Source organism: Podarcis melisellensis (assembly GCF_964234715.1).
Source record: "Podarcis melisellensis genome assembly, chromosome: 17".
NCBI classification, from domain to species: domain Eukaryota; kingdom Metazoa; phylum Chordata; class Lepidosauria; order Squamata; family Lacertidae; genus Podarcis; species Podarcis melisellensis.
Window position 1 is genome coordinate 2,691,424 of NC_138534.1, and position 25,779 is coordinate 2,717,202.

Genomic DNA, 25,779 nt, shown 5'->3' on the forward strand with positions numbered 1-25,779 from the left:
AAAGCCTCCAAGGAAGGAGAGTCCACCACCATCCCAGAGAGTCTTACCATCAGAACGTTCTTCCTAATGTTTAGTCTGAATCTCCTCCCCTCCCCTCCCCTCTGGAACAGCAGAATACAAGCTTACTCCCTCTTGCAGCCCACAGATATTGGAAGATGGCTCTCCTCTCGCCTCTCAGTCTCTTCTTCTCCAGGCTAAACATACCCAACTGCCTTAACCATTCCTCATCAGGCTTGGTTTCCAGACCTTGGTTTCCGGATGGGGGGGGGACATTCCCAGCCACCCTGGAGATGCTGCCCAGGACAGAAGACCTGCAGAAGGACGCAGAACAGAAGTTCTGACAGAGGAGCATCACCTCTCAGGAGGGGCCGCTGTTGCCAGGGTGACAAGGACCTGCCCTCCTTTGTGACATCTCTTGCTTCTCCCTTAAAAACCACCAACTTGCAGGTGGCCATTGTGGGTTAGTAGTGAGGCGAGTTGAGTAGTAGAAAGAGGAGTTGGTGGTGGTTGGAGACAATAAGGAGAGGGGTTCATTTGATTGTTATTTTGATTTTGATTTGATTAATTACTTTTATCTGATTTGATTTATTTTGATTTGATTTATTATTTTACTTTTTATTTAAACACTTTTATTTTACTTTTTTAATTTACTTTCCGTTCTTTATTTTCATATTTTTTTATTTTGGGGCTCCATATTTAGCCCAAAAAGTCCATATCTGGAGGCAGTGCTTCTGCGCATGCGCAAAGCGCGCAGAGTGATTTTGTGCATGTGCGCGCGGTGAAACCTGGAAGTATACACTTCCGGGTTTGCCGCATTTGTAACTCAAAATTACATTACCATATACGGTATCTCGGGTAACATATCCTGAGGTACCACTGTATATTTATTTTGTGTAGAGAGTAGTAGTTAGGGGTAAGTGTAGGGTTAGGGCAGGGGTTGGGCTTAGGCTTAGGCTAAGTGCTGGGGGTGGGGTCAGAGTTAGGCTTTGGCGGGCATTTTAGATAGTTAGCTAGTTTAGAGAGAGGGTGGAATTTTCCGTGAACAAAATGTGCAGACTGTAAGCATTCATTTGCTTTCTCTTGGTCTCCTGGGGGGCGGGGAGCGAATCCTGGGGTCCCCTGCACAGCCTTGGCTCTCTGGAAATCAACCCGGCCAGTCTTCTCCAGAGAGCTCAGCTCCTCCACACTGTTCCCCTGTCTTCCCCTTTTCTCTCCCCTCTCATCATTTACATTTACTAGGACATTCCTAGCCCACTTTCCTCCCAGGAGCTCAAGGTGGCCTTCATGGTTCTCCCAGCCACCAATTGTTATCTTCACAGCAGCCCTGCCAAGTAGGTTAGGCTGGCCCAAGGTCCACCAGGGAGCTTCATGGCTGAGTGGGGATTTGAACCCTGCTCTCCCAGGTCCTCCTAGTCCAGCCCCTCCAACTACACCTCTGCCTGGCTCCATTTTGCATCTCTCCAGCTGCCCTACGACCTCAGCCTTCTCCCCCTTCCTGGGGGTCTCTCTGGCTCCAAGGAAGACTCCACCACCTTCCTCATGTTCTGCTCCTCTTCTGGGACACCTTGATGCTTGGAGGACCCTCCTAGGGGTCGCCTCCCTCTCTAGGAAGGGCAGGGCTGTCCTAAGAAGATGAGGCAGAGCAGCCCTTAAACAGCTGGCAATGTTTCTCTTTCCTTTGGGCTGGAGCTCTTGAACCCATAGCACTTGGGGCCTCCTTTCTCTCTCTGCCAGCCCTTTGTGGTCTGGGCTGCCTCTTTCCTAGTGATGCCCTTTTGGGTCACTGAACTGCAGAGAGATGGAAGGAATTGGGCCATATGGCCCTCCTCACACACAAACATCCCCAAGAATTGGGGCTGCCGGCTTCTGAGTCGCTCTCTTGTCTTGTCTCTTCTAGGTTCAGGTGCTTAAGACGCAGCAACAGGGTGGCCCCCCCCCCTGCAAGGCCCAGAGCAGTCCATGGCGTCAGGTGAGCAAGTGGTCTCCTTTTTGGGACAGAAGAGGGCAGGAATGAGCTGGGGGGGCAGCTAGTCTAAAGATGTACAGAGCCAGATGGCTGGATCGACCCACAGTCCATCTGGGCCAGCATCTGGAAACCCAACCCCCCTTAGCGATGTGGGGCCCGATGGAGGAAGCAGGGTGCTGGGCTGCGGGGCAAGGCAGGGGAGGGGGCAGCTGTCAGTGGGAGGGGCACCTTCCCTGGGGAGCCATGTTAGAAACTCTTAGAATAGCCTTGCCAGTGGCTCTGGGACGAACTCACCTGTCCCATCTTCTTCTCTTTGCGGATGTGCTGGGGTTCCACATCCCTTCCCTAGGGGTGAGTATAGGATAAAATGAGAGCAGGGAGTGGATCCCTCAGACCTGCCCCCCACTGCACTCTCAGATGCGGAGGAGCGCCCCCCCCCCCGGGAACTGACAGCCTGACTTTTGCATTTCACCTGCTGGAGGAAGATCAGCTCTACCTCCAGAACTGCCAGGCAGCCTGGCTCAGGGGCTCTGAACCCTGAAGTGCTCCAAGCATTTTTTGCTGCTGCATCACTCTCAGGTTGACTCATGTTCAGCTTGTGGTCCACTAAGACCCCTAGATCCTTTTCCCATGTACTACTAGCAAACCAGGTACCCCTCATCTTATATTGGTGCAGAACCTTAGATTAGTCCCTATTGAATTTCTTTTTGCTTTTGGTCATTTATGATTAAGTATTTACAAAAAAAAAAGGAATTAGGAGTCATATTCATAAAAGGAATTAAGGCAATTTATATAGATCAAACTGCAAACCTTGTTGTAAATAATGCCATTACAGGAAAAATGTAAGATACAGAAGGGGACAAGGCAAGGATCCCCCCTATCACTGCTTATTCTTCTTAAAAAAAAAATTATTAACCAATTTCCACATAACAATTTACTCTTAATCAGTTACATTATTTCCCCCCCTTTCCCCCTCCCCTCCCTCTCCCCCCAGCAAGGACTTCCTTCAGCTCCCCTCCCTGATTTCTTTACATATATTGTTTTCTGCATGTTGTAAAATTGTACATATCCTTACTTTATCTATCACATGTTCAGCTAATAAAATTGTGAATGTTTATTCAAACTTGCCAAAGAGTCCAATTCATTTTGTTGTCTTTTTATATAGTTTGTAAAAAGTTACCATTCTTCCTTGAAGTCACAGTTGTCCTTTTCACGCAGTTTATATTTGGCCAATTCCACATAGCTTATCAATTTTTCTCGCCACAGTTCTTTTGATGGTATTTCCTCATTCTTCCATCGTTGTGCTAACAAGACTCTTGCTGCTGTTGTAGCATACATAAATAAGTTCTTTACTTTTCTTAGCAAGTCTTGTCCTACAATCCCTAACAAAAATGCTTGTTTTTTTTTATAAATGTCAATTTAAACATTTTTTTCAATTCATTATATATCATTTCCCAAGGTTTTTTTTAAACTTCCCTACATTCCCACAACATATGATAAAAAGTCCCTTCTTTTTCTTTACATTTCCAACATGTGATTGACCCAGTTTTATACATTTTTGCTATCTGTACTGGTGTTATATACCATCTATACATCATTTTCATGTAATTTTATTTCAAAAGAGAACAGTTTGTAAATTTTTAATCTATTTTTCACAGTTTCCCCAGTCCTCAAATTGTACATTATGTCCTATATCTTGTGCCTATTTGATCATGACCGCCTCCTCATCTTTTGTCTCCAGTTCTAGCAAGATACTATATGCTTTCTTCAGCATTTTCACTTCTTCTATAACTTCCTTTTGAAATGTAGAAGTTGTGTAACTAAACCCTTTCTTGTTGTTTTCCTTGTACATCTCATGTAATTGTCTGTAGTGTAACCAACTTTGAAAATGATATATTTCCTCATAATCTTTTAATTTCCATTTTCCTTCTTGGTCTTTCAGCAAATCTCTCTCTATATGTAGGCCACTTCCCCTTTGTGCCAAGTGGTTTGAGTATCGAAGCTTCAATTGGTGATAACCACCAAGGTATTTTTTGTTCTATTAAATCTTTGTATCTCTCCCACAACCTCATTAGTGATCTCCTGATTATATGGTTGTAAAATCCTTTGTGCACTTTCCTTTTCCCATACCATAAGTATGCATGCCATCCAAATCTATTATCATGACCTTCCAAATCTAATGCTTCTTCCTATTCCAGTTTTATCCAGTCCCTAATCCACACCAAACATGCAGCCTCATAATACAGTTTGAGGTCTGGGCGGGCAAAACTGCCTCTTTCTTTTATATCTGTAAGTATCTTATGTTTAATCCTTGGCCTTTTGCCCCCCCCCCCACCAGACAAACTTAGAAATATCCTTCTGCCATCTTTTGAGGCAATAATCTTTTACCATTACTGGACCCCTCATCACTGCTTCAATCATGTATCAGTCCTAGAGGTGTTGAAGCGGAGGGTAAGAAAGAATTCTGACATAAAGGGGATATGGATGGGCCAACGGAATTATAAGGTAAAAGCCTTTGCAAGTGATGTGGTGTTTTCTGTAGAAGAACCATTGACAAGTGTACCTACGTTATTGGAGGAAATAAGGAAATATGGATGTGGGTGGCACAGAAGGACGCGGGTGGTGCTGTGGGTTAAACCACAGAGCCTAGGACTTGCCGATCAGAAGGTTGGCACTTCGAATCCCCGCGACAGGGTGAGCTCCCATTGCTCAGTCCCTGCTCCTGCCCACCTAGCAGTTCGAAAGCACGTCAAAGTGCAAGCAGATAAATAGGTACCGCTCCGGCGGGAAGGTAAACAGCGTTTCCATGCGCTGCTCTGCTTCGCCAGAAGCGGCTTAGTCCTGCTGGCCACATGACCCGAAAGCTGCACGCCGGCTCCCTCGGCCAATAAAGCGAGATGAGTACCACAATCCCAGAGTTGGTCACAACTGGGCCTAATGGTCAGGGGTCCCATATTTCCTTTAAGGAAATATGGAGAAGTTGCAGGTCTTAAAACAAATAAAACCAAAACTAAGGTTTTAGTGACAAATATGGATGCCCAGGCAAAAAAAGGTTGGCAGATGGCCAGTGGGCTGACAACAGAGAAAAAGGTGAAGTATCTGGAAATATGGTTAACAGTGAAAAACTCCAACATATTTCAAAATAATTATGTAAAGATGTAAGAAAAAATATTGAGTTATGGGGAAGAATGAAACTCTAATAGGCAGAGTTTTGGTTACAGAAACGAATATTTTGCCTAAAATGCTATTTTTATTTCAAACGGCTCCAATAGTAAGCATAACAAGATGCTTCAAAGAATGGCAAAAATATATTTCTAGGTTTGTCTGGCAGGGAAGAAACCGAGAATTAAATATAAAATTTTCATAGATCTAAAATAGAGGTGGGTTTTCCTGGCTTGTCTCCCCTTCTCCCCCCAACTGCGCTGCAGTGAACCAGGCCGGAGTCCCGCTTGCCACCCGCTTGGCCAAGGCGAGGAGAGACTCCGCACCAAGATCCCCGGGGCGTCCGGCTTCGTGCGCCCCGCTGCAGGCAAGCGGGTTCAGCTCCCGAGGCAAGGGCGCCGCGGCGGGCGTCTCCTCTCCGTTGTCGGGCCCACCGCTGCCTGCGCGAGCTGGCAAGCAGCCCGAGGGAAGGGCGCGCGACGGAGGCCCGCCCCGGAGCCGGGCGGGGTCCGCGGAGCAGGGCGGCGAGGCGAGATCCCGCCTGAGTCACTCGGCGATGGTGCTCGGCCCCGCGCGCCCGTAGCAGCAGCAGGTAGGGCGCGGCGCCCCGCTTCGCCTTCCTCGCGTCTTTCCCCGGGGCGGGTTCCCCCTCGCCGCTCCCCGCCCGCCGAGCGCCCTTCGGCCGGCCGTGGCCGGATTCGGCGGCTGCGCGGGCGGGCGGGCGAGGCCTTTTTCCCGAGGAGGCCAGGCGGGCGGAGGGCGAGGGACGCCGAGACCGAGCTGGGGCGCCGGGGGCCAGAGCCGCCGGGGCCCGTCGGAGGGAGCGCGAGAGGGGCTAGGGCTGAAGGCATGGCAGCGCCAAGGCCGAGCGGGGCCTCCCGCCCGCCCGCTCGCCGCCCCTTCGGGCAAGCCGCGCCGGGATGGAGCACGTGGGGCGCGGCGAGTGCCGCGCTCCCTCCCCGCTCCGAGTGCTCTTCGCCGCCGCGCCCGCCGCCCGCTGCCCAGCCGCGTCGCCCGAGCCGAGCCGCCGTCGCTTTGGCCGCCTCAGCCCCGCGACCCCGCGGCCTTGACTTTGGGAACCTTGGCCGCGCTCGCTTGACGCTCCTCCCTCGGCCTTCGCGTTCCGGCTAAGGGATGCTCCGGGCGCTGCTCGGGACTGGAGCCCCGACAGGCCTCTTTCCTGGGAGCGACACCCGAGGTCCGCGCCCTCGCCTCCCCGGCTTTGCCAGGCTGCCCTTCTTGAGAAACACCGGGCCCCTGCCCGCCTCCAGCCTCCCTCTCCGCCTGCTCTTCCTGCTGAACTGCCTCCTCCATTGCGGGCGAACATGTGCAGCTGGGAGGAGTTCCGGGCTTTGCCCGCATGCAGCTCATTCTGCTTCAAGTTTATGTAGTCTGGATTGATACGGCAAATATTCTCTTGTGTTCCCTTCCCCACCTTCAACTGCCCCCATTTTTTAAAAGAGGAGACCAGTCATATTGTACCTTATTCAGTACCAAAGGTTTAAAATCACTTAAAATGTTTACGTATTTTAAAAAGAAACTTGTAATATTTGTCAAATTTCCACTATTATGTATAAAATGTGTATCAAACACCCAGGCGGCCAGCTGGCAATAGGCTTCTGGGGCCCAGGTCTCCTTTCCTGCCTGGAGAGATGGACACGGGGCCAGGTGACACATCCACCTATCCAGTACCAGGCAAACAGGAGAATTGAATCTGGCATCCACCTCCACATACTTTGAATTTTTGCAGAAACATTTAGGGAAAAATATTTTTATATGTTTCTATAGCATTTAAAATTAGCAGGGCGTAAAAATGTGTGTGGGTGTTTGTATATGTACACGTGTTTGTGAAATCTTAATCTGGATATTTTCCCAGTTCAGTTTTTTTTAAAGAAAAATAATAATTGAAAATCACATATTTAGTATTAAATCCATCTGGATGTGCCTGAAATGTATTCTATCTGCATCCAATTATACAAGAGCAGGAGGTGGTCAGTCCCCTATCTCACCACCTGGTGAGTAGTTGGGAAATTACATGCCCTTTCTATAGACTTTGGCAACTGTTCATTTGCAAGGTCAATAAACTGCTTTTGCTTCAAATCACATTGCCCTGCCCTGCCCAACCCATTAGCAATCAATCGCTTGTAAGTGTTAAGAGCTCTGGCTGAGGCAATGCTGCCTTTGGGGCCTGTCTCACCTCTCTTGGGACAGTGGAGGAAAAAAAGCACTTAATTTTCCATAGTTTCTCGTGTCTCATTCCCCTCACAATCCCTTTTATTGGATACTGGATGCACAGAGCAATCCTAGGAATGTTTACTAGTAAGTCCCATTGAGTTCCATGGAAGTTAATTCTCTGTGAACTGTGTTTAGGATTGCAGACTATTTTTGTTTCCCTGCCTTAGTTCATTCTTATGTAGTTGGTTTTGTGAGTGCCTGACTTCGTTTTGCCCACTTCACTGAAATCATCCCCACTTATGAAACGGTTCTTTGTGCGGAACCTGTCACAATCTCATTTGTTACCCGCTTGCATTTTTTTTCAGGGTGAATTGTTTTAATTGCTGGTGTAGTCTTTTAAAAATATATTTATATCTATTTATTTCCTCTTAAAATCATGGCATGAGGAGTACTGTGTGTAACTCTCCCTTCATGCTCCCCCAACCCCATTCTGTATTTTCTAGGTAGCACCATGGAGGCGTATGAAGGTTTGACAGATAAAGAGCTTATTGCCCGCTTGAAGAAATACAGCATCCCACACGGGCCTCTTGTTGGTATGGACTCTAGCACTACACCTGTCTCTCTCAGCGGAATGAAATAGATTTGCAATTGGAGCTTAGAAAGGGAAAACTCAGTAAGCCAGGCCTACAGATTACATATAAAGTGTAAACAGGGGAATCTGTTAGAGTGGACAGATGTAAAAGAGAATTGACTGAGCAGACAATAGTAAAGAATGGTAAAGAAGGTGGATGCTGCGTGTGCTGTTGTGGGAAATGAGAGACAGATGCCAGGGCTTGTCCACCTGGGAAAGTAACCCATCTAGGAGAAGGAAATCTCTGATCCTAAACCTCCACTGCCTTGTGGGACATCTTCAGGAGAAGAAAAGCTAAAGAATAAATCCTAAACCAATCTGGAGTAGAGTCCCGAAGATGGTTGGATGGCACCTTGTACGCCCTCCTTCTGGCAACTCCTGCAGCCAAGCTGGTGCCAAACATATTGTTCTGCTTTCCTTTGGGACTGGGCAGGTTTGCACCCCAGGTTTGCTGCTAACACACCAATTGTCTTCTCCCCACCCCCCTTTTAGACGCACTCCATTGTCTCTCGAGATAGATGCCAACAAGGGAAGGGGTTTTCAGCTTTACGTACTGAAATTCCCTCTTGTATGCTGAATTTGTAAAGATGTAGTAGCCCAGTCTTGTCTTGGATCAGGCCACCCAGGGTTTTTTTTTCCAGCTGGAACTTGCCGGAACTCAGTTGCGGCACCTCTCATGTGAGCGTCATTGCCATTATAAGAGAACAAGGTTCCAACACCTTTTTTTCTAGAAAAAAAGCCACCCAAAAGTCTACCTTCTACATAGCAGAAGGGAACAGTGGGTAAGGGAAGGTGGATCCTTCCTGTCACACACCATCCTCTTTATTCTGAGTATGGCTAGGTTGGAGAGAGAGGTGTCTGGAAGAATGGAGCGTACGATGGGGAGAATTCACCATGTCCTCCTTTTAAAAATCAATAATCACCAGCCCGTGCTTTCAAGGGGACTAACAAAAGCAGCCACAAAGAACAAATGTGGGAGCCTTTATCTTGCCTGGTTTGTCCCTTAACATTAGAAGATAGAATGGAGGGAGAAGAAAGCTGCCAAAGTGGATAATTGTTTTGAAAAAACCTTGTTGGTTAACTGAGGTATTGGCATGCCATCAATATTGCCGTGATCCTCAAGCAGCAGAGGGTGTGTGGAAAAGGCTGGAAGGTCAGGTGGGCTTTTGAAGTGGGCAGCTGTTTGAAAGAGGCATGAGTGAGAGTCTTGTGGGAGCAGTAAACTTTTGTCATCTAGGAGTTAACCTCCAGCTTGGATTCTGTCCTTCAGGATCAACCCGGAAACTTTATGAGAAGAAAGTCTATGAATACGAGACTGAGCGTAGAAAGCGTCCTTCACCTGGAAAAGGATCACTGTCCACAGGTGAGAATAATTGAGGGGGGGGACAGGGAAAGGGACCCCTGTCAGACACTTGTGCTAATGCCCCTCCTTCCCATGTGTTTTTACAAACGTAGAGCCATCCACCAGCGAAAGCTACATCCGAGAGACCTTTGTGAGTCCTCAGAGCAGGCCAAACCTCAACTATGGGCGAGAAGGTGAGACGTTTTAGAAATAACTCCTGAATTCCCAGTAAAAGAGAAAGCCAGTTTGTAGGGAGGAATTTAGGGACCATTAGAGCATCAATCTAGGAGATGTGGGGAGCAAAAAGGGTAGCCTTGTCAGGGTGGAATATCATCATCACTAAGGGGATCATCTCTTCAGGGGAGATCAGGGCAGGGCAGCATAGCCTGGGTATGTTGTCAGTTTTCTAGTACTTTTGGGGAACAAAGGACAACTGCTGCCACCAAACCAAACTCTCCCAATTCATTTTGCCTCTCCCAGCTCTTGGCTCTACAAGGACTTACGTAACAGAAAACTATGACTCTCCAGGATCCAAGGAATACTATTCTGAGTATATAAATGAAGGTAGGGGTCTCCACTGGTCTCCACATTCAAGTCTTGCTTTCCGAAAAATACAGTAATTAAAATTGATAAGCCAAACGGTTTATATTGTCTCAGCTTGGCTTCAGTATCTCATACGTAGACTAAGATTAGTCATTTATTTCATTTCATAAAATTTATATACTACTTGATTATAAAAAGCCCCTCAAAGCGGTTTACAAAGCGAAATCCTATGAAAATTAACTTTAAGCTAGTCTAGGATCTCTTGTCCCAATGATTTGTTGATGGGACAAAGTGCAACTAAGTATTGGTGAATTTAGGTGAGCAGTTTTGATTTTGCAGTGTTCCGACAGTCTGGGTTAGCTGTGACAAGGAAGGCACGCCCTGTAAAAATCAACATTCCGCACCTCAAACAGATTAATCTACAATCCGTATAATGTGAGTGCAGAAATACAGTGTGCTGAAGCCTATTATGCTGCCTGCTGTTGCTGCCTGTCTCCCACTCTCCCCATTAGCATTTCCCCACAGCCACAAAGCCTAGAAATCTCATTTTTAACAAAGCCATGAAATCTAATAGGAGAGGAAAACCCTTTTGCTAAATATCTTCCCCCACCCTGTCCTTCCCTAGATTCCAGTCCCACCAGGTCCTACCTGAGTGAAAATTACCGTTTGCCTCGCCATGAAGGACGCTCCACATATGCGACTGAAGGTAGGAAAGACGGGGGGCTAGAGAAACCAGCCATGTGGAATCAGAGCTGAAGCATAGGGGTGGGGAACCCTCTTTGCCCTGTCAGGCCAGATCCTTATCTGCCCCCACACACCAACCATGACAGGTGGGTGGGACAACCCAGCTGCCAGTCACTTAACAGCATTTTGCCATTGGATGACTACACAGATGGGCAGCTGGCAGAGGAGTCCCTTGCACAGCACTTCCCAAACATCCAGTAATTGTTGGGTGCTTGGGAAGTGCTGTGCAGGGGCTTTGCTAGTGCTATGGGGCTCACTTTCTGCAGGAGTTGGCTACCCCAGTAGTCTCCAACTTTTTCAGATCCAGGATCCACTTTTACCCATTGCATTTGGGGACCCATTTCTGATTTTTTTTAAACCATGTATTTATATGGTGGTAATTCTGCTGCTTTGTGACCCAACTACCAGCTGAAGACCAGAAGGCTACACCATCTAGTGGGCTTGAATTCAGTCCATCAGCTGATACTATACTTAGCACTACACTCCATCTCAGGAAGGGGGAGCCTTTTTCAGGCTGCAGGCCACATTCCCTAACCGCCTGCTAGTGGTGCTTAAGGCCAATGCAAAAGTGGGGGCAACCAGCACCTGACACACAGGCTCTCTCACTCCCCAGCAATTAGGCTTGGTTTTTTATTTATTTATTTCGCTTTTAATCGCTGGCAGGGAGCAGGGTGACCCTTTTGAAGACTGCCGCTTCCCTTTCCAGCTGCAGTTCCCATGAAGATCGCAGAAATCTCTTTGAAGATTCCCCACCTTCATTGCAGCAATTAATCTTGAATCCGGCCTCCACTTGAATATCTTTTCCCAAGCCTAATTGCTGCATGGAGTTTGACCAAATGGGAGGTTGCAGCACATAGGGAGGGTTAATCCTTCCTGGCTGTGATACACCTGTTAAGGAATTGAGCTTTACTCTCCTGAACTGTCTGTGTATCATATGGGAATGTATACATTTGCTTCTAAGGCCCTAAACATCAAGAAAAAGGGACCTGTCACTGCTGATGTGATGAACTGCACGTTGCTCATCTGAGGGTTGGAGATTCCTGAAGGGTCTGTGATTGAAATGGGGAGCTTCTAAAAACATATGGAACCAGGAGGGTCTTCAAATCAGGGAGGTCACACATGATATACAAAAGTTTGCTGAGCCTGGTAGGAAGCAGCAAAGGCCTCTTTGGGATCTCAGAATGATAAGAAGAAACGGGATTGCTGGGGATACAGGCAATGCAAGGGAAAAGGCTGCAACCCATAAATAGAGATTCTCCTGAGAACCTGGTGAGTTTTAGGGTCTGAATACGTTAGGGATAGAGGGTTGCATTAATCCACTTTGGATTTAGGTTTGCTCCAAAGGGAATATTTTTAGTTTCTCTAATTTGGGGGAGTTGCATTTCTTTCATTGTGATATTTGCACATTCTAAATTCAATATGTCTCCATTTTAGTAAATTTATCTCTGGTTTCATAAACCTGTGTGGTCTCAGCTTAATGTAAACACCTTGATGCCTATAGCAATAACTTCTGCTTCCTAAGGATGCAACAGAGAGACCCCAGGGAAATTATGGAGACTGTTTGATAAGGGGCAGCCTGGCAAATAATCTCTTATCTGGTGGCAACAAGAACCTCAAATGGGAGATGGGTGGGTGCAAGCAGAGGGGGTACATTCTCTGTTGTGGCCAGGTCTCCCTTCCCCAGGTAGCACAGCACTCACGAGAGCTGGGATGTGGCTATCACAACCCCCTGGAAAAATGCTGTTGCACTATTGGCTGGGGAGATCTCCTGGCCCGCCCTTCCCCATCCCTACTCTTGCCTATTCCATCTAATGGCTTTGCTTTTTGTCTTTGTTTCCCCCAGACCGGGATGCCAATTCTTCTGAGACGTCCACATCTTCCTACCAGAGTTACGTGTCATCGTTGACCAGTGGGGCACGTCCAGAGGCACCAAGTGCCCGCCAACCAGTACGTTGTTCTTCCCCTTTGTGGCAAGAACGAGGAAGCTACCCACACTGGGCTTACATCCAATTCACCCAGGGAAGGGTCCCTTCATAGCTGCCCTGTGCTGATGGGCATCTGTCTATCTTTTCAGATTGCAGAGCCGTATCCCTACAATTCTAGCCAGAAGGATGTCCCATCTGTGAGGTAAGCAGGGATAATGCAGAGGCACCTGCAGGAAACAATATTCCAGGCAGAGCTGGTGGTGGAGCGAGATGCTTGGCCCCTTGCTGAGGCAGACGTGGCCCATGCTGGATGGATGCTCAGTCTCAGTATTCCCCCCCCCCCGGGTCTGGCACCACCTTCTAGCCAGGAGATGGCTTTCCTACAGGTTTAGGGCTCAAGCTTATTCTCAGGCTACTAAGGAGTTATGGAACCTAAATTGGCTCTAGACATAAAACTAGGGGTGGTCACAGGACTGGCTAAATGTGGTGCTACCAAGTGCCTAGAGGTGAGCCTTCTGCCTCAGGCAGTGGATGCCAAGTCCTGTAATTGTCATCATCAGCATGAGAGCTGGGAGGGATCTTGGAGGCCATTCAGCCTAATTCCGGGCTCAGTGCAGGATCTGCAATGCCAGAAGCAACTATAGCCATCGCTGGCAGGTGGCCATCTAGCCCCTGGCCACCCCCAGTGAAGGAAAGGCCACTGGCTCTCGATGTAGCCCATTCCATGGTTAAACAACACTTTCCATTAGGAAGTTTCTCTTAATGGTTAGACCAAAATCTCCTTGCTTTCCATTTCCACCCATTGGTTCTAATCCTGTCTTCTGGAGCGACTGAGAACTAGTTATACAATGATAATAAAAGTTTAGCATCTGTGTGGTGCTTTCTGGAGTTTCAAAACACTTTGCACATATTTATCTTCTGTATCCCTTACAACTGCTCTGTAAGGTAGCCAGAATGATTGTGGCCATATCACAGGGGATGGGTGGGGAGAGGGGGAAAGGGCTTGCTTTGGGCAGACATGATATTAGAGTGAGGGGTGTCTAGATTCATTGCTCAGGTGATAGAACCACTGTGTTACACCAGTTCTCAGCAGGAAGGACCTTTGCAGAACAATTCACAAGGGTGTTCTCTTGTATGAGCTCCACCGAAACAAACTGGAGCTGGGAAACAGCATTACTGTGCTTTGAAGCGCTTCTTAATTTCACTGAGACTTTAATTTATGCAGTCTTGTATAAATTAGGTCCTGCCAACCTAGCAGTTCGAAAGCACCCCTAAGTGCAAGTAGATAAATAGGGACCGCTTTATAGCGGGAAGGTAAACAGCGTTTCCGTGTGTGGCGCTGGTGCTTGCTCGCCAGATGCAGCTTTGTCACGCTGGCCACGTGACCCGGAAGTGTCTGAGGACAGCGCTGGCTCCCGGCCTCTTGAGCGAGATGAGCGCGCAACCCTAGAGTCGGTCACGACTGGCCCGTACGGGCAGGGGAACCTTTACCTTTAATTTATGCAGGGTGGGTGGGGCTCATGCTAAGCCCTAGTGGAAGGGGGCAGGAATGATCTCTCTCTACTCTGCAATTGCCTTTTCAGGGACAGCAGTTCCTACCAAAGCATCTTCTACCGGAAATCACCTGGCTTGTCCACTCTGGGGGTGGAGCCACGCCGTGCCATCCATCCCGAGCGCCGGACCCAAGCAGCAGAAGGGGCCACAGGGAGAAAACGTTACCTGCCCTTGTGGCCCCAGCTCTTCCTCTTTGTGTTGCTGGCTGGCTTCTTGGCCTTCATTTACTTTTTCCTTCAGGGCGGTGCTGACGACAACCCTTTTGTGAAGTTTCTTCAGCAGTGAGGCCTCAGCTATGGGGGCACATTGTACACCTAGGCCGTCTCCTCAAAAAGAGCCTGGGATATCTCTCTCAGGCTGTCACTAAGTGCCTTCTTGTTTGCAACCCCCAAGTGGAGGGTAGAATAGAGGGGCTGAAAGATGGAGGTATCCTATCAACCTCCCCAAATCATGGCAGCTCCCCACCTCCCTTGTCAAACTTCAGCTAGCTTAATCTGGAGTATTTTTAATCTGCTATTTTTGTAACTTGTGCTTTATTAATTGGGCATGGGTGGCTATTTCACATGAGCGGGAAAGAGAAATGAGGGGATATATGTAGCTTATCAATAGCTTTTTCTTTAAACATGTGTGCCAACATGAAATATCCAATAAACCCCACGAAGGGTTTTGTTTTTGTAATTTTAAAGATTGTGTCTTTCATCTTTATCTCTATGTGGACAATTACTAATTCACCTTTTCCATTGTCACTGCTGCTGCTTATTCCCCCCTTCCCTCAGATGAAGTAGCAGGTCACTCTCTAAAACTGCAGGTAACAAGCAGCGAGGTTTTCTGTTTAAGAGGCCTTTTATTATCTGACTGACAAGTGGTGTGGAGAAGTGGGATCCAGATCAGAGCAACCCCTTGCCCCCTTCCCTTTCAGGTTATTCCAGCTCTTGGGTGCAGTATAGGCCCAACCATTTAGGACAAAGGCTGCTGTGGTGTTGCCTCTCCAGCTCTAGAGCAGAAGGGAGCCATAATGTGTCTGGTCATATCAGTGACAAGTGTGGTGGGAGGCAGGAAGCTCATGTGTTGGCAAGGGGAGCTGAGGAGAGACTCGAGCCCTTTAGGGAACCCTGCAGCTGTGGGGCTGGAGGCTTGGGGACCACAGATGAGCGTGTGGCTGAGATCCTGAAGGGCTGCCGATTGGTGAGATGAGGGCGCAGGAAGGGGCTGGATATTGGGGGAGGGGCTGCACACAGAGGAGGGGGATCTCGTGGATAGTGTGTCCTTCGTAGGTTTTCCCGGACCTGGATGAACTCTGGTTGATTCCCAACCGTATCACCTGTTTCTTCCTGTTGCTGGTTCTGTAGACAAAAAAAACAAAACCCTGTTTCTCTGAGGTGCTTCTGAGTGAACCATAGAGAAGACACACACCATGGCAGTGCTGGCAAGTGGCCTTTCAGGAGATGCAGGGAGCCACATCCAGACAGCCACAGTCCCGCTCTCTGGGTGTTACCTGTTCCCGCCTTTGCTGCCAGCGCAGCAGCTCTTGCTCCAGGGACGGCTGCTCCAGGCCACTTTCCACCCCGTCCCGGCGCCGGTTTCGGTGCTCCAGCACCTGCAGCAGCTCTGGCTTAGAACGAAGGCTCAGGCCTCTGAGAGGAGGAAGTCAAAACAAGACAGCCGTAAATGGCCCCTTCCCACCCTCAGCAGCTCATTCCCTAATGTCTGTGGCAACCACCTGCCAACCTACTTTGCCTTCACTGAGCCAAGTAACAAATTCAGGGCTTAAGCCAGTGCTACTGAATTAAGAGGGTGTAAGACGACTTCAACCGTCTAAGGATCCCTGTAAAGCTAACAGGGCTGTGTGTTAATGTTCCTAATCTACTCTCCACAACATTGGCCTGGAGTTGTTGCATTACTCTGGGCAACTCAGTAAGTTACAAAGTACAAGTGTAACCCACACAGTTCTGGTGGGAAAGCCAAAGCAGGAACAGTTTGGCATAGTAAAACTACAGTATTTTATTTACAAACTGACTGTTCTCCCATTTTTAATGGCGTCAACACCTTCAGAAGCAGCCCAGCTCCCTTTGCCAAAAGGCAGAGAGTAAAAAGGATTTTAGATTTTCAGCTGCTTAGGCATCGATATATATAAAATACATTGGGCTTTTGTCTGAATGAAACTACAATTTCCAGGTTTCTTTGAAGAAAGTACAAAGGATAGTGTGATTTTTGTGCTTAAACCCTTGTCTGGTAGCCACAGGCAACAAGGCATCTCATTACAGGTGAGCGAGTAGATTTGAGTTTGCCCTTCAGTACACACACAGAGATTTTGGGGGAATGTGGTGCTTTGGAATTCTTAGAAACAAACACTATCATGTGAGCACTCCTGCAACCTAAATATACTAAATATCCAATTTGGACTCTCTTCTCTTTATGTCGTTCTGACCATGGGATCTCACCCAGTAGTTCCTTAAACTTACTAAAAGCACCCTTTTTAAAGTCCAGAGTGCATGTCCAACTATGCTATGGACTTTAAGAAGGCTGGTTTCAAAAATGGGAGTTTCTTAAAGGTGAAATAATGAAGACACAATGGCAGATAAGTCTAACAATAAAGAAAAGTGAGAGGCACCTAAAGAAACCTGTGTGACTGCTTAAGGAGCTTAGAGGTGAGCTGAGGTTTAAGAAGGGCATGTACAGAAATGGAAGAAAGGGGAAATCACAAAGGCTTCTGCAGGGAGAAGGACAGGCAAGTCAAACCTCAGAATGAGATCAGGCTTGCAAGAGGTTAAAGATATCTAAAAGGTTTCTTCAGCTATGCTCAAAGCAAGTAGAAGAGCAAGCAAGTAACAGGTCCTCTGCATGGAGAAGTGCTATTGGGAGCAGAGGCATAGCATGGGGGGACCAGGGGGCTGTGGCTCCGGGCACACAATTTTGAGGGGGCACAATCAGGTGCCCCCATGACAGGCATGGAGCCCTGGCAGCTGAGGCTTGGCAGCAAGCAGATTGGTCTAGTGGGCAGAAGAAACATGGTTGATAAAGATAGATTACCAAGATGGCGTCGCTAGTGGAAGCATTGACTTGAGCTCCGCATCAGTTGTGCGGTTTTTATTAGTTTTTATCAGCTTTTATCAGCCTCATTATTTTATCTACAACATTTGGCAGCTTTTCCTTAACTAATATATTCACAAAGCTTGAGTTAAAAGCTCAAGTTAAAAGTCTTGGAGAAAGTCCTGGAAAGTCTCAGAGAAAGCCTTAATTAGCTCCAGCTCGACTCAATCTACTAACTACTTATCAGCAGGAGTGGAGATTAATTGCTCTATTTTGGGAGGACGCCGAGCTTTCCGATTTACAGCAGAAATTAGTAGTGGCTGCATCTCCGGGAAAATGACTAGGAGAAAGAAGCGACAGGTCTCTTCTCCACAAGTGAGCCCACAGCAGAAGTGCAAGCAGAGTAAACTGGATGATTTCGTAAGAGCACAGAATTCAGAACCTACCACATCCAGTAGAGCACATTCCCAAGTAGGTGGGAACACTTTAATGGGTGGAGATCACCCAGGGGAGAATGCTGAGACGAGCGCCCATGAACTATCCCATGAACTACTATCAGAGGGGGCACTGCTCTGTGCAGAAATACTCGCGGACCACTGTCTGCCAGAACAGAGGAGGAAATCAACAGCAAATTATAAAAGGCAACATCTCTTTTGACTGGGTTGGTACTTCTGGCGACCAGAAATAGCTCCCTCAATTCTAAAGACTCCCCACAGACACAGGATGATTCACTGACATTGATTCCATCTTTGTAATGGGTAGAGTGTTTTAAGGCGGTTTTCTTTGATGACTGTATTCCACCTGATAGTCAAGACCATACCACTTTTACTTTTGCAGATGAGTGGTCCCCTGTCTCCATCACTGAAGTTATAACTTTAACTGACCAGATGAAAGCAGGAAAGGCTGCCGGCCCTGATGCTATTCCATCTGAACTGATCAATGCCAAGCCAGAGTGGTGGGCTCTGATACTAGAGGAACTATTCACTATGATAGATAGATCTGGTATCATACCCAACTCATGGCAGCAATCTATAATTATCCCAATCTTTAAAAAGGGTGACAAAAAGCTGCCATCCAATTATCGGCCAATAAGTCTACTGTCAAACATCAGGAAATGGTATGCTAAACATCTGTTAAATAAACCAACTACTTGGCTTGATGAGAATAACATCATAGGTCCAGAGCAGGCAGGGTTCAGGCCAGGGAAATCTACTTTACACAACTCTTTGGTGTTATCTCATTTAGCCGCTAAATGCACACGGCTTCAAAAAGAATGTCTTTATGTGCCTTCCTTGATATCAAGGCTGCTTTTGACACTGTCGACAGGGGGCTGTTATGGTCCAAATTGGAGACAATGGGCCTAGAACCTAGATTACTTTACTTGATCAAAAAGCTTTACGCAAAGAACACCTGTCGCATAAGAACAACACCAGGGAATGTAATGACAGATCCTGTCATTATAAATGGAGGAATAAAGCAAGGCTGTTTACTCACTCCCTCTCTTTTTAATATTTTACTTAACGACCTCACTTCTTTACTAAAACAGGTGGTTGCCCACAGCCCAAAACTCAATGCATCAAGCATTCCCATCCTTCTATACACTGATGATATGATTTTGCTTTCACGGAAAAGAATTGGCCTAAAACGTTTGTTAAATTCCTGTATTGACTATCTGTCCAGAATGAAATTGTGCATGAACTCTGATAAAAGCAAAATAATGGTTTTTGGGAATTCATGCAAAACTATAGCTGGGTATTTGGTGGAAAACCCATCCAGCAGGTATTCAGATTCAACTACCTGGGAATCATTCCATCATAGGCTTCTATGGTCCTCGCACTGTGCAATGGCGGTGAATACCAGTAAGATGTCTATGCAAGCCATAATGTGTTTCTTTATAACAAGAGGTAATTCGCATATCCCCTCTGCCCTCAAGGTCTCCAGTGCCAAAGTTATAGCTCAGTTACTCTACGGAATTCCAGTCTGGCTGCCAGGGTTTACCCAGCTGGTAGAACGAGTGCAGGCAGCTTTCCTCTTCAAGATTTTTACTGTCCCACGCAGGGTACCCTATGCAGCCTTGTGTCTAGAGGGAGGTCAACCCAAGGTAGAGACGGTAGCCTGGGAGATTTCTTACATGCTGGTTAAACATCTGCCTCACAACAGATAAAGATCCTCTCCTTAGTGAAGTTTTGCTAGATCCCTTTCTTTCCCCGGGGCTACAACGGTTTAACATAAAGGTACAGCAACTTGGGTTATCAGTGGAATTTTTGCAATTGATGTCCCCACCATCTGCCAAGGCTAAAATAAAAACTAGGTTGTGGGACAATGAATGCCAGGAACTAAAAGCAGTAGAAGCAGCAGCAGAGAAAACATGTTCCCCTCTTAACTGTCAGCTTTCTTGGGCACATGAAATTAACCACAATTTATCTTGAATTCTTGCTTAATCCTCAAAAAGAAGGGCATTTTCGCTGGCCAGGTTTAATTCAAATCCTTCAAACCTCATATGGGGAAGGTTCTCGGGAATGGTGGAAGGAGAACGAATTTGCCCATGTGAAGACCATCAGGTGGGAACTCTTACACATATGGTTCTTAAATGTAAACTATATGTTGATCTCTGCCAGCAGTTCCTAGATCTACTCTGCATCCCCAGGTGGAAACCAGAGTTAGAGGTCATACATTTTCTATTACTGGGGAATAATCAGGAGCTCACCAAGTTAGTGGCTAAATATCTTTATCTGGTTTTTTGGCACTCAAACACATTGCAGACGTCTGATCTCCCTGGAGACCTAGAGATGTAATGTTAGCCTGCTTTGCCTCTTTCATTTGACTAATGTTTTGTGTCACTGGGAAGGTGGGAATTCTGTATTGATTTGCTATGGATGTTTGTATGTGATGCCAATAAAAGGTTTGATGATGATGATATTTGATAAATCACTTTGATAAATTATAGGGGAAATCAAGGGGAATAAAAAATATGGGGACAGAATAATGAGATTTTGGCTGATTAACATTCTATCATTGTTTAAATGTGTTTGTTGGAGAACTGGTTATTTGTTTTTGTTTTATCATGTATTTTGTATTCTCATTTTGTATTTTTATATTATGAACCACCCTCAGATCTTGTGATGAAGGGTGGTATACAAATTTAATCAGTACTCTTTTTTTAGAAAAGAAATTATGAAAACAACACAAAAATGCATTGCATATATTATGAGAAAGTGCATGCAAAAATGTGTACATTAGGCAAAATTGAATATAAAAGTTGTTTATTAGGATAAATTCTCACTAAAATGTTGAAGGAATTTTCATGAGGATTTATTTTGTTTTATTTTACTTGGAAATTTCTGAAGACAATGTGGATGACTGAACGTAAGGTTAGAAAAATGCGAGACCAGAAATGGACAGATTCCTCCATCTCCCTCACTGCCTGCCCCCAATTGCTTTGAGGAGCAATTTCCCCATTATCAGAGTTGGCTTGAGGGAGTGGGGGCTTTGCTCCCCTCACCCACATGCTCTTTCTGTGGGCAGAGCCCCCACCCCCACCCCTGCAAAGCTGCCCTGTTCTGGTCCCAGAAGTAGGCCAGTGAGCGTGGCCAGGAAAAGCAGCTCCTGGGTGACGCTGGGCTTGTCTGGAGGCCAGCAGAGGAAGGAAAGGCGACACCTGCATGCAGCCTCTTGGGCTGGGGATGCGAATCAGGTTACAAAGAGAATCCTGAGCAGAAGGATGGCGATCACTCAGGTGGGTGGGTGGAAGAGGACAGTGCCACAGTTTTCTCCGGCTTGGCAGTGGGCATGAATTGTGCAGCAAGAGTGGGGCAGCACATTCAGAGCTGGCATTATTATCAGGGACAGGGTGGTGCGGGGCCTAGAATGCCAGACTAAGACACGGGAGGCCACAATCCGCACCACGGCATGAAGCTCACTGGGTGACCTTGCGCCCGTCCCTGTCTCTCGCCCTAACCTGCTTCACGGGATTGTTATGAGGATAAAACGGGGGGAGGGAAAGCCATGTATGCTACCTTGAGCTTCTTGCAGGAAAGGTGGAATATTTAAGTAATAAACAAAAAATATTATCAATTGGAGCTCTCTCTCTGTGTAGACACAATATTTTATCTGTGTCCATTCCCACTTAGTTCTCTCACATAAACACATTCATGAGCGAATGTGAGAGGAATTATGTAGATGTATGTATATAATTATTTACTCACATTTACACTAGTCACACATAGGGTAACAATTAACAAATATTTCCGCAACGCTGTTGATTCCTGCCTCTGCTAAACCTCTTCCCATCCTTCCAGAATTACTTACACACACAAAGAAAAAGGCAAAAATGTAAAAGCAAATAGAAGAACCAGAACCTAGTAATGGACGTGCATGTGAGCATCAGTAAGATAGCAGGGAAAATAAACATTAGACTCTCCATAACTCTTTGGTTACTGAGTCAGGCTGCAATTCTATACCCACTTATCAGAGAGAAAAGCCCCTTTGAACTCAATGGGGCTTAACTTCTGGCTAGATTCGTATAGGATTTTGCTTTTAAACTAGTATTATTATTATAAAAAAAATAATCCAGATACCCTAAAATATAATGGGGGGGGGGAATCAGCTCTTTTTAATAATCACAAGCATAGCCCACATTCCATGCAGCCATCCATTAATTGCTAGAAGGAGTAAAAGAGTTTTCCCTGGCATTAGAATCCTAAAAGGGGAGTTGGAAGGGACCTTGAGGCTCATCTAGTCCAGCCCCATGGAATGCAGGAATCTTTTGCCCAATGTGGGGCTGGAACCCACAACCCTGAGATTTAAAGTCTCATGCTCTACCCACATGCTTGAGTGCAACCTGTTCTGCTGTGTTACTGAGTAGCTCAAGAGGACCCTCAAAAAGTGGGCAAATATTTGGAAAAACTGAGGACTGTGGTCCATCATACTAAGGCCCTCTAGCACTTATGGTTTGAGCCAGTTCCCACCCTCTGCCCCCCAATTCTGTCACATAAAGAAAACAGCTTGCTTCTAGGGTGTTACACCTCCAACATAATTTAAATAAAGTCCACTTAGATATTGTTTATTGCTACAATAAACCACCCACCACTTCTCCTTTAACTTTACATGGTGGGAGAGAAGCTGTCACCTAAATAACAAATATGCAAATATGCTTGGAATGGACTAACACAGCACCAACTTCGTTAGGGCCATTACCCCATGAGCTGCAAGCCCAAAATTGGGTACACTCTCCTCATTCCTAGAAAAATACAATTTTTTCTGTTTCTCTCTCAAAATGGGAAACATGAATATGCACAAACTGTTACAGCAGTTTCACATAAGGCAAGGAGGTGAAGTATCATTGTTTGAGTTAATACCTCAACACATTTCTCTCACGGATAGATAAACTAGGGTGATAGTTGTGAAGCTTCAGAATACTTTTTCTCACAAGTTTACAGATACATAGGAAATATTATTCTGGCTGAAGGCCAGCACTTCAGCCCAGAATAAACTGCGAAAGTTTTATTATATATGTATAACTCTGCTTGCAGAATGCCATCCAAATTGACTTTTATTTATTTTTAAAGTCGTGAAATGGCATAGAGAAATGGGAGTGTTGTCCATCGCTAACAAAGCCACAGGTGTTCCTGACACCTCCACAAAGTGGGTCTAGATGGCAAAAACCATTGCAATAGGCAGACCAGCAGTGGAGACAGGGAAGGGGAGGAGAGAGCAATTTTCTGAGCAACAAGCTACTGCGTTTGGAGTGCTGGAAAATGGATTTCCTTGATAAAGGATCTCTGGCTTCCTCTCAACAAGCTATACATTTAACGTTGCAAGAAAGAAACACAGTCACCTGGAAAGGGAGAGGGATTGGAACAAAGCTGAAAGAACCCAGAGGTGTGGGTTGTTCTGCCCAGCAACCAGCACAGACCCACTGGAAAGACACTCAAGAAACACGAAAGAGCGAGAGCAGGCCGGGAGCTTCTAGCCATACTTGCGATGGGTGAACAATAACTCTCGATGCAGCTGCTGCTGGTTCCGAGGGCCTTTGGCAGGGCTTGTGGCCCGCGAAGAGGCGGCAGGCTGGCCCTCAGCACCCTTGGCTGTGCTTTCTGAACGTGCAGCAGCTGGAAGGAGCAGAGAAGAAGAAGAGGATTAATGCCTCGCAGTTGGAGGGGGAGGCCTGCAACTCCTGCTGGAACATAGCTGTCAACCTTCCCTTTCCCCCCGGGAAATTCCCTTATTCCAGCGCCTTATTCCTGCTGCTTCCCAGATTGTTAGATATCCCATAGACTGTCTCCGGGACAGGGGAGGCTGCTGATCCCTTATTTTCAAATCCGAAAGTTGACAGCTATGTTCTGGAAAGGGGCCTTCTTCCCCGCCTGCTCAGGTCCCGGGGTCCCCTGCTGGGGGCCTGGGGGGTCCAGGTGAAATCCTAATGAGGGAGAGGAAATGGGGGTCAGTGCACAGGAGTTGGAGAAGAAATGGCCTGAGGCAGGATTAGGGCAGCTTTGCCCCATCCTCAAAGTCCTTTCCCAATCTTCAGCCACGTTGGTTTTAGATTAGGGCTTGTCAATTCAATTCAGTATTTTTAGGTGATTAATCCTCTGTCCTTTCACCGACCACTCTCTCACCTGTGGTGTCTTTTTGAATAGTTAGAAAGGACGAGCGTGCTGCTTCTTTCATTTCTTATTTCAGCAGCACACCAGAAACATTAAAAATAAATTTAAAAAATTAAGAATGTCTTTAGCATTCACCAACTAACGGATCTGGAGGCGGGTGATTGGGGCTTGTTCCTCCCAGGAGAGTTGAAGAGAGTTTGAAATAAAAGGCCCTTCCTCCTTTCACTTCTGCTCAGGAGTTTTCCCTTTTCCCCCGAGGAAGCCCCGCGAACTTCAAGGCGCTCCGGATGCGCGGCGAGCGGCGGAGCTGCTCTCTCTGGCCGGCGCCCCTCACCTGCTGCTTCCAGGCGCCGGATCCAGTTGCCCGCGGTGTCCCGCTGCCAGGTCACGCCGCCGACCCCTCGCCGCTCGCCGGCCCCCGCCCCCTCCCCGGCCCGGAGGCCGCGTGGCCCAGCCGCCGCCATCCGCCCGCGGCCAAGGCGCCGCTCGCTCCCCGGCCGGCCTCCGCCCGCGCGCGCCCGCGGAGGGAAACTGGATCTGGCGCTCGCCGCCGAGCCCCCCCTCGCCGCTCCAGGCCGGGCCCGGCGCAGGCTCGCCCCATTCAGGCTCGGGGCAGAGCCGGGGGGAGAGAGAGAGCCAGGCAGCCGGCGAAGAAGCCAGCGCCCAAGCCCCAGCGCGGCTCCTGCGCCCCTTTCGCCAGCAGACTTGGAGACAAAACGAAGGAGACTGGGGAAACCAACAAGCAATAAAATGAGTTTCAGTAAGCAGAAATGTAAGGTTCTAGAATTACTGTAGTCAGGAATAAGCAGCTGAACCAATATACAGTAGTATGAGGGACACCTGGCTTGCCTGAAGTACATGTGAAAAGGATCTGGGGTCTTGGTGGACCACAAACATGAGTCCACAGTGTGATGCAGCAGCAAAAAAAGCTAATGTTATTCTAGGCTGCATCAACAGACGTCTAGTGTCCAGATCAAGGGAAGTCATAGTCTTGATTCTATTCTGTCTTGCTCAAAACATACCTGGAGAGGAGGGCAACCAAGATGATCAAGAATCTGGAAACCATGCCTTATGAGAAATGGTTGAAGGAGCTGGGTATGTTTAGCATGGAAAAGAGGAGATAGGATAGCCAATTTCCAATACAGTGGTACCTCGGGTTAAGAGCTTAATTCGTTCTGGAGCTCTGTTCTTAACCTGAAACTGCTCTTAACCTGAAGCACCACTTTAGCAAATGGGGCCTCCCACTGGTGCCATGCTGCCACCGTGCAATTTCTGTTCTCATCCTGAAGCAAAGTTCTTAACCCGAGGTACTATTTCTGGGTTAGCAGAGTCTGTAACCCAAGGTACCACTGTATCTCAAGGGCTGTCACATGGAAGATGGAGCAAGCTTGATTTCTCTTGCTCTGGAGAAAGGATTTGAACCAATGGATTCAAGTTACAATAAATAATATTCCAACTAAGCATCAGGAAGAACTTTGGGGCAGTAAGAGCTGTTCAACAGTGGAATGGACTCCCTCGGGAGCTGCTGGGCTCTTCTTTTAAGCAGAGGTCGGATGGCCACCTGTCATGTATGATCTAGTTGATTCCTGCATTGCAGGGGGTGGGACTAGATGGCCCTTATAACTATGATGCTGAATGTGCTGTGTGCTTATGGCACAGATGTGCTGTGAGCTTATAGAATACCTCAAAGACTTCAAAAGTCTGTCACCACAAGTACAGTACTTCTCTTCATATCATAACAAAAGCGCCTGAATTAATGTTCCCGTTGTTCTTCAGGTTCCCTCTCACACAAGACACCTAATTTTGAAAATTGAAGTTAGCAATTTTTTTGGTGGGTGCAAGTAGACCACAAAATAGCCTGGCACTGGCAGAGAGACCATGAACTCTGAGAGCCTATTGCAACCAGGAGAAACCATTGTGGGTTTTCAGTGGCAACTTTTAACATTTCCCCCCCATTTTGACTTCAAAAAAGCTTTCTACTGGAGCCAGTCCAGGGTCTGTGCCAAACCTTCAGCACTGCAGCTAGCCTTAATTTCAGTTGGGGACAAGGGGGGGGGGGGACGGACGGACTTCAGGTGCCAGGGACAGCCTATACAACTCAG

The 25,779-nt window shown here is 47.2% G+C and overlaps 2 protein-coding genes across 3 annotated transcripts; one reads left to right on the forward strand and one right to left on the reverse strand.

Moving 5' to 3' along the window:
- Window positions 1-1,944: 1,944 nt before the first annotated feature.
- Window positions 1,945-14,727, forward strand: EMD (emerin). 2 transcript variants are annotated; one of them, XM_081894715.1, is made up of 9 exons: window positions 1,945-1,969; window positions 7,807-7,896; window positions 9,205-9,297; window positions 9,390-9,470; window positions 9,757-9,840; window positions 10,445-10,525; window positions 12,407-12,510; window positions 12,638-12,690; window positions 14,072-14,727. In XM_081894715.1, the coding sequence occupies exons 1-9, from the start codon at window positions 1,960-1,962 to the stop codon at window positions 14,325-14,327; spliced, it is 852 nt and encodes a 283-aa protein (XP_081750841.1). In that variant the 5' UTR covers window positions 1,945-1,959; the 3' UTR covers window positions 14,328-14,727. The 2 variants fall into 2 exon arrangements, with proteins under 2 accessions (XP_081750841.1, XP_081750840.1); XM_081894714.1 differs by lacking the exon at window positions 1,945-1,969 and adding an exon at window positions 6,999-7,143.
- Window positions 14,567-24,141, reverse strand: LOC309359662 (uncharacterized protein; the record flags this gene model as incomplete). Its single annotated transcript, XM_081893542.1, has 4 exons — window positions 14,567-15,385; window positions 15,538-15,676; window positions 23,050-23,182; window positions 24,012-24,141. The coding sequence occupies 4 exons, from the start codon at window positions 24,139-24,141 to the stop codon at window positions 15,104-15,106; spliced, it is 684 nt and encodes a 227-aa protein (XP_081749668.1). The 3' UTR covers window positions 14,567-15,103.
- Between the last annotated feature and the right edge of the window lie 1,638 nt (window positions 24,142-25,779).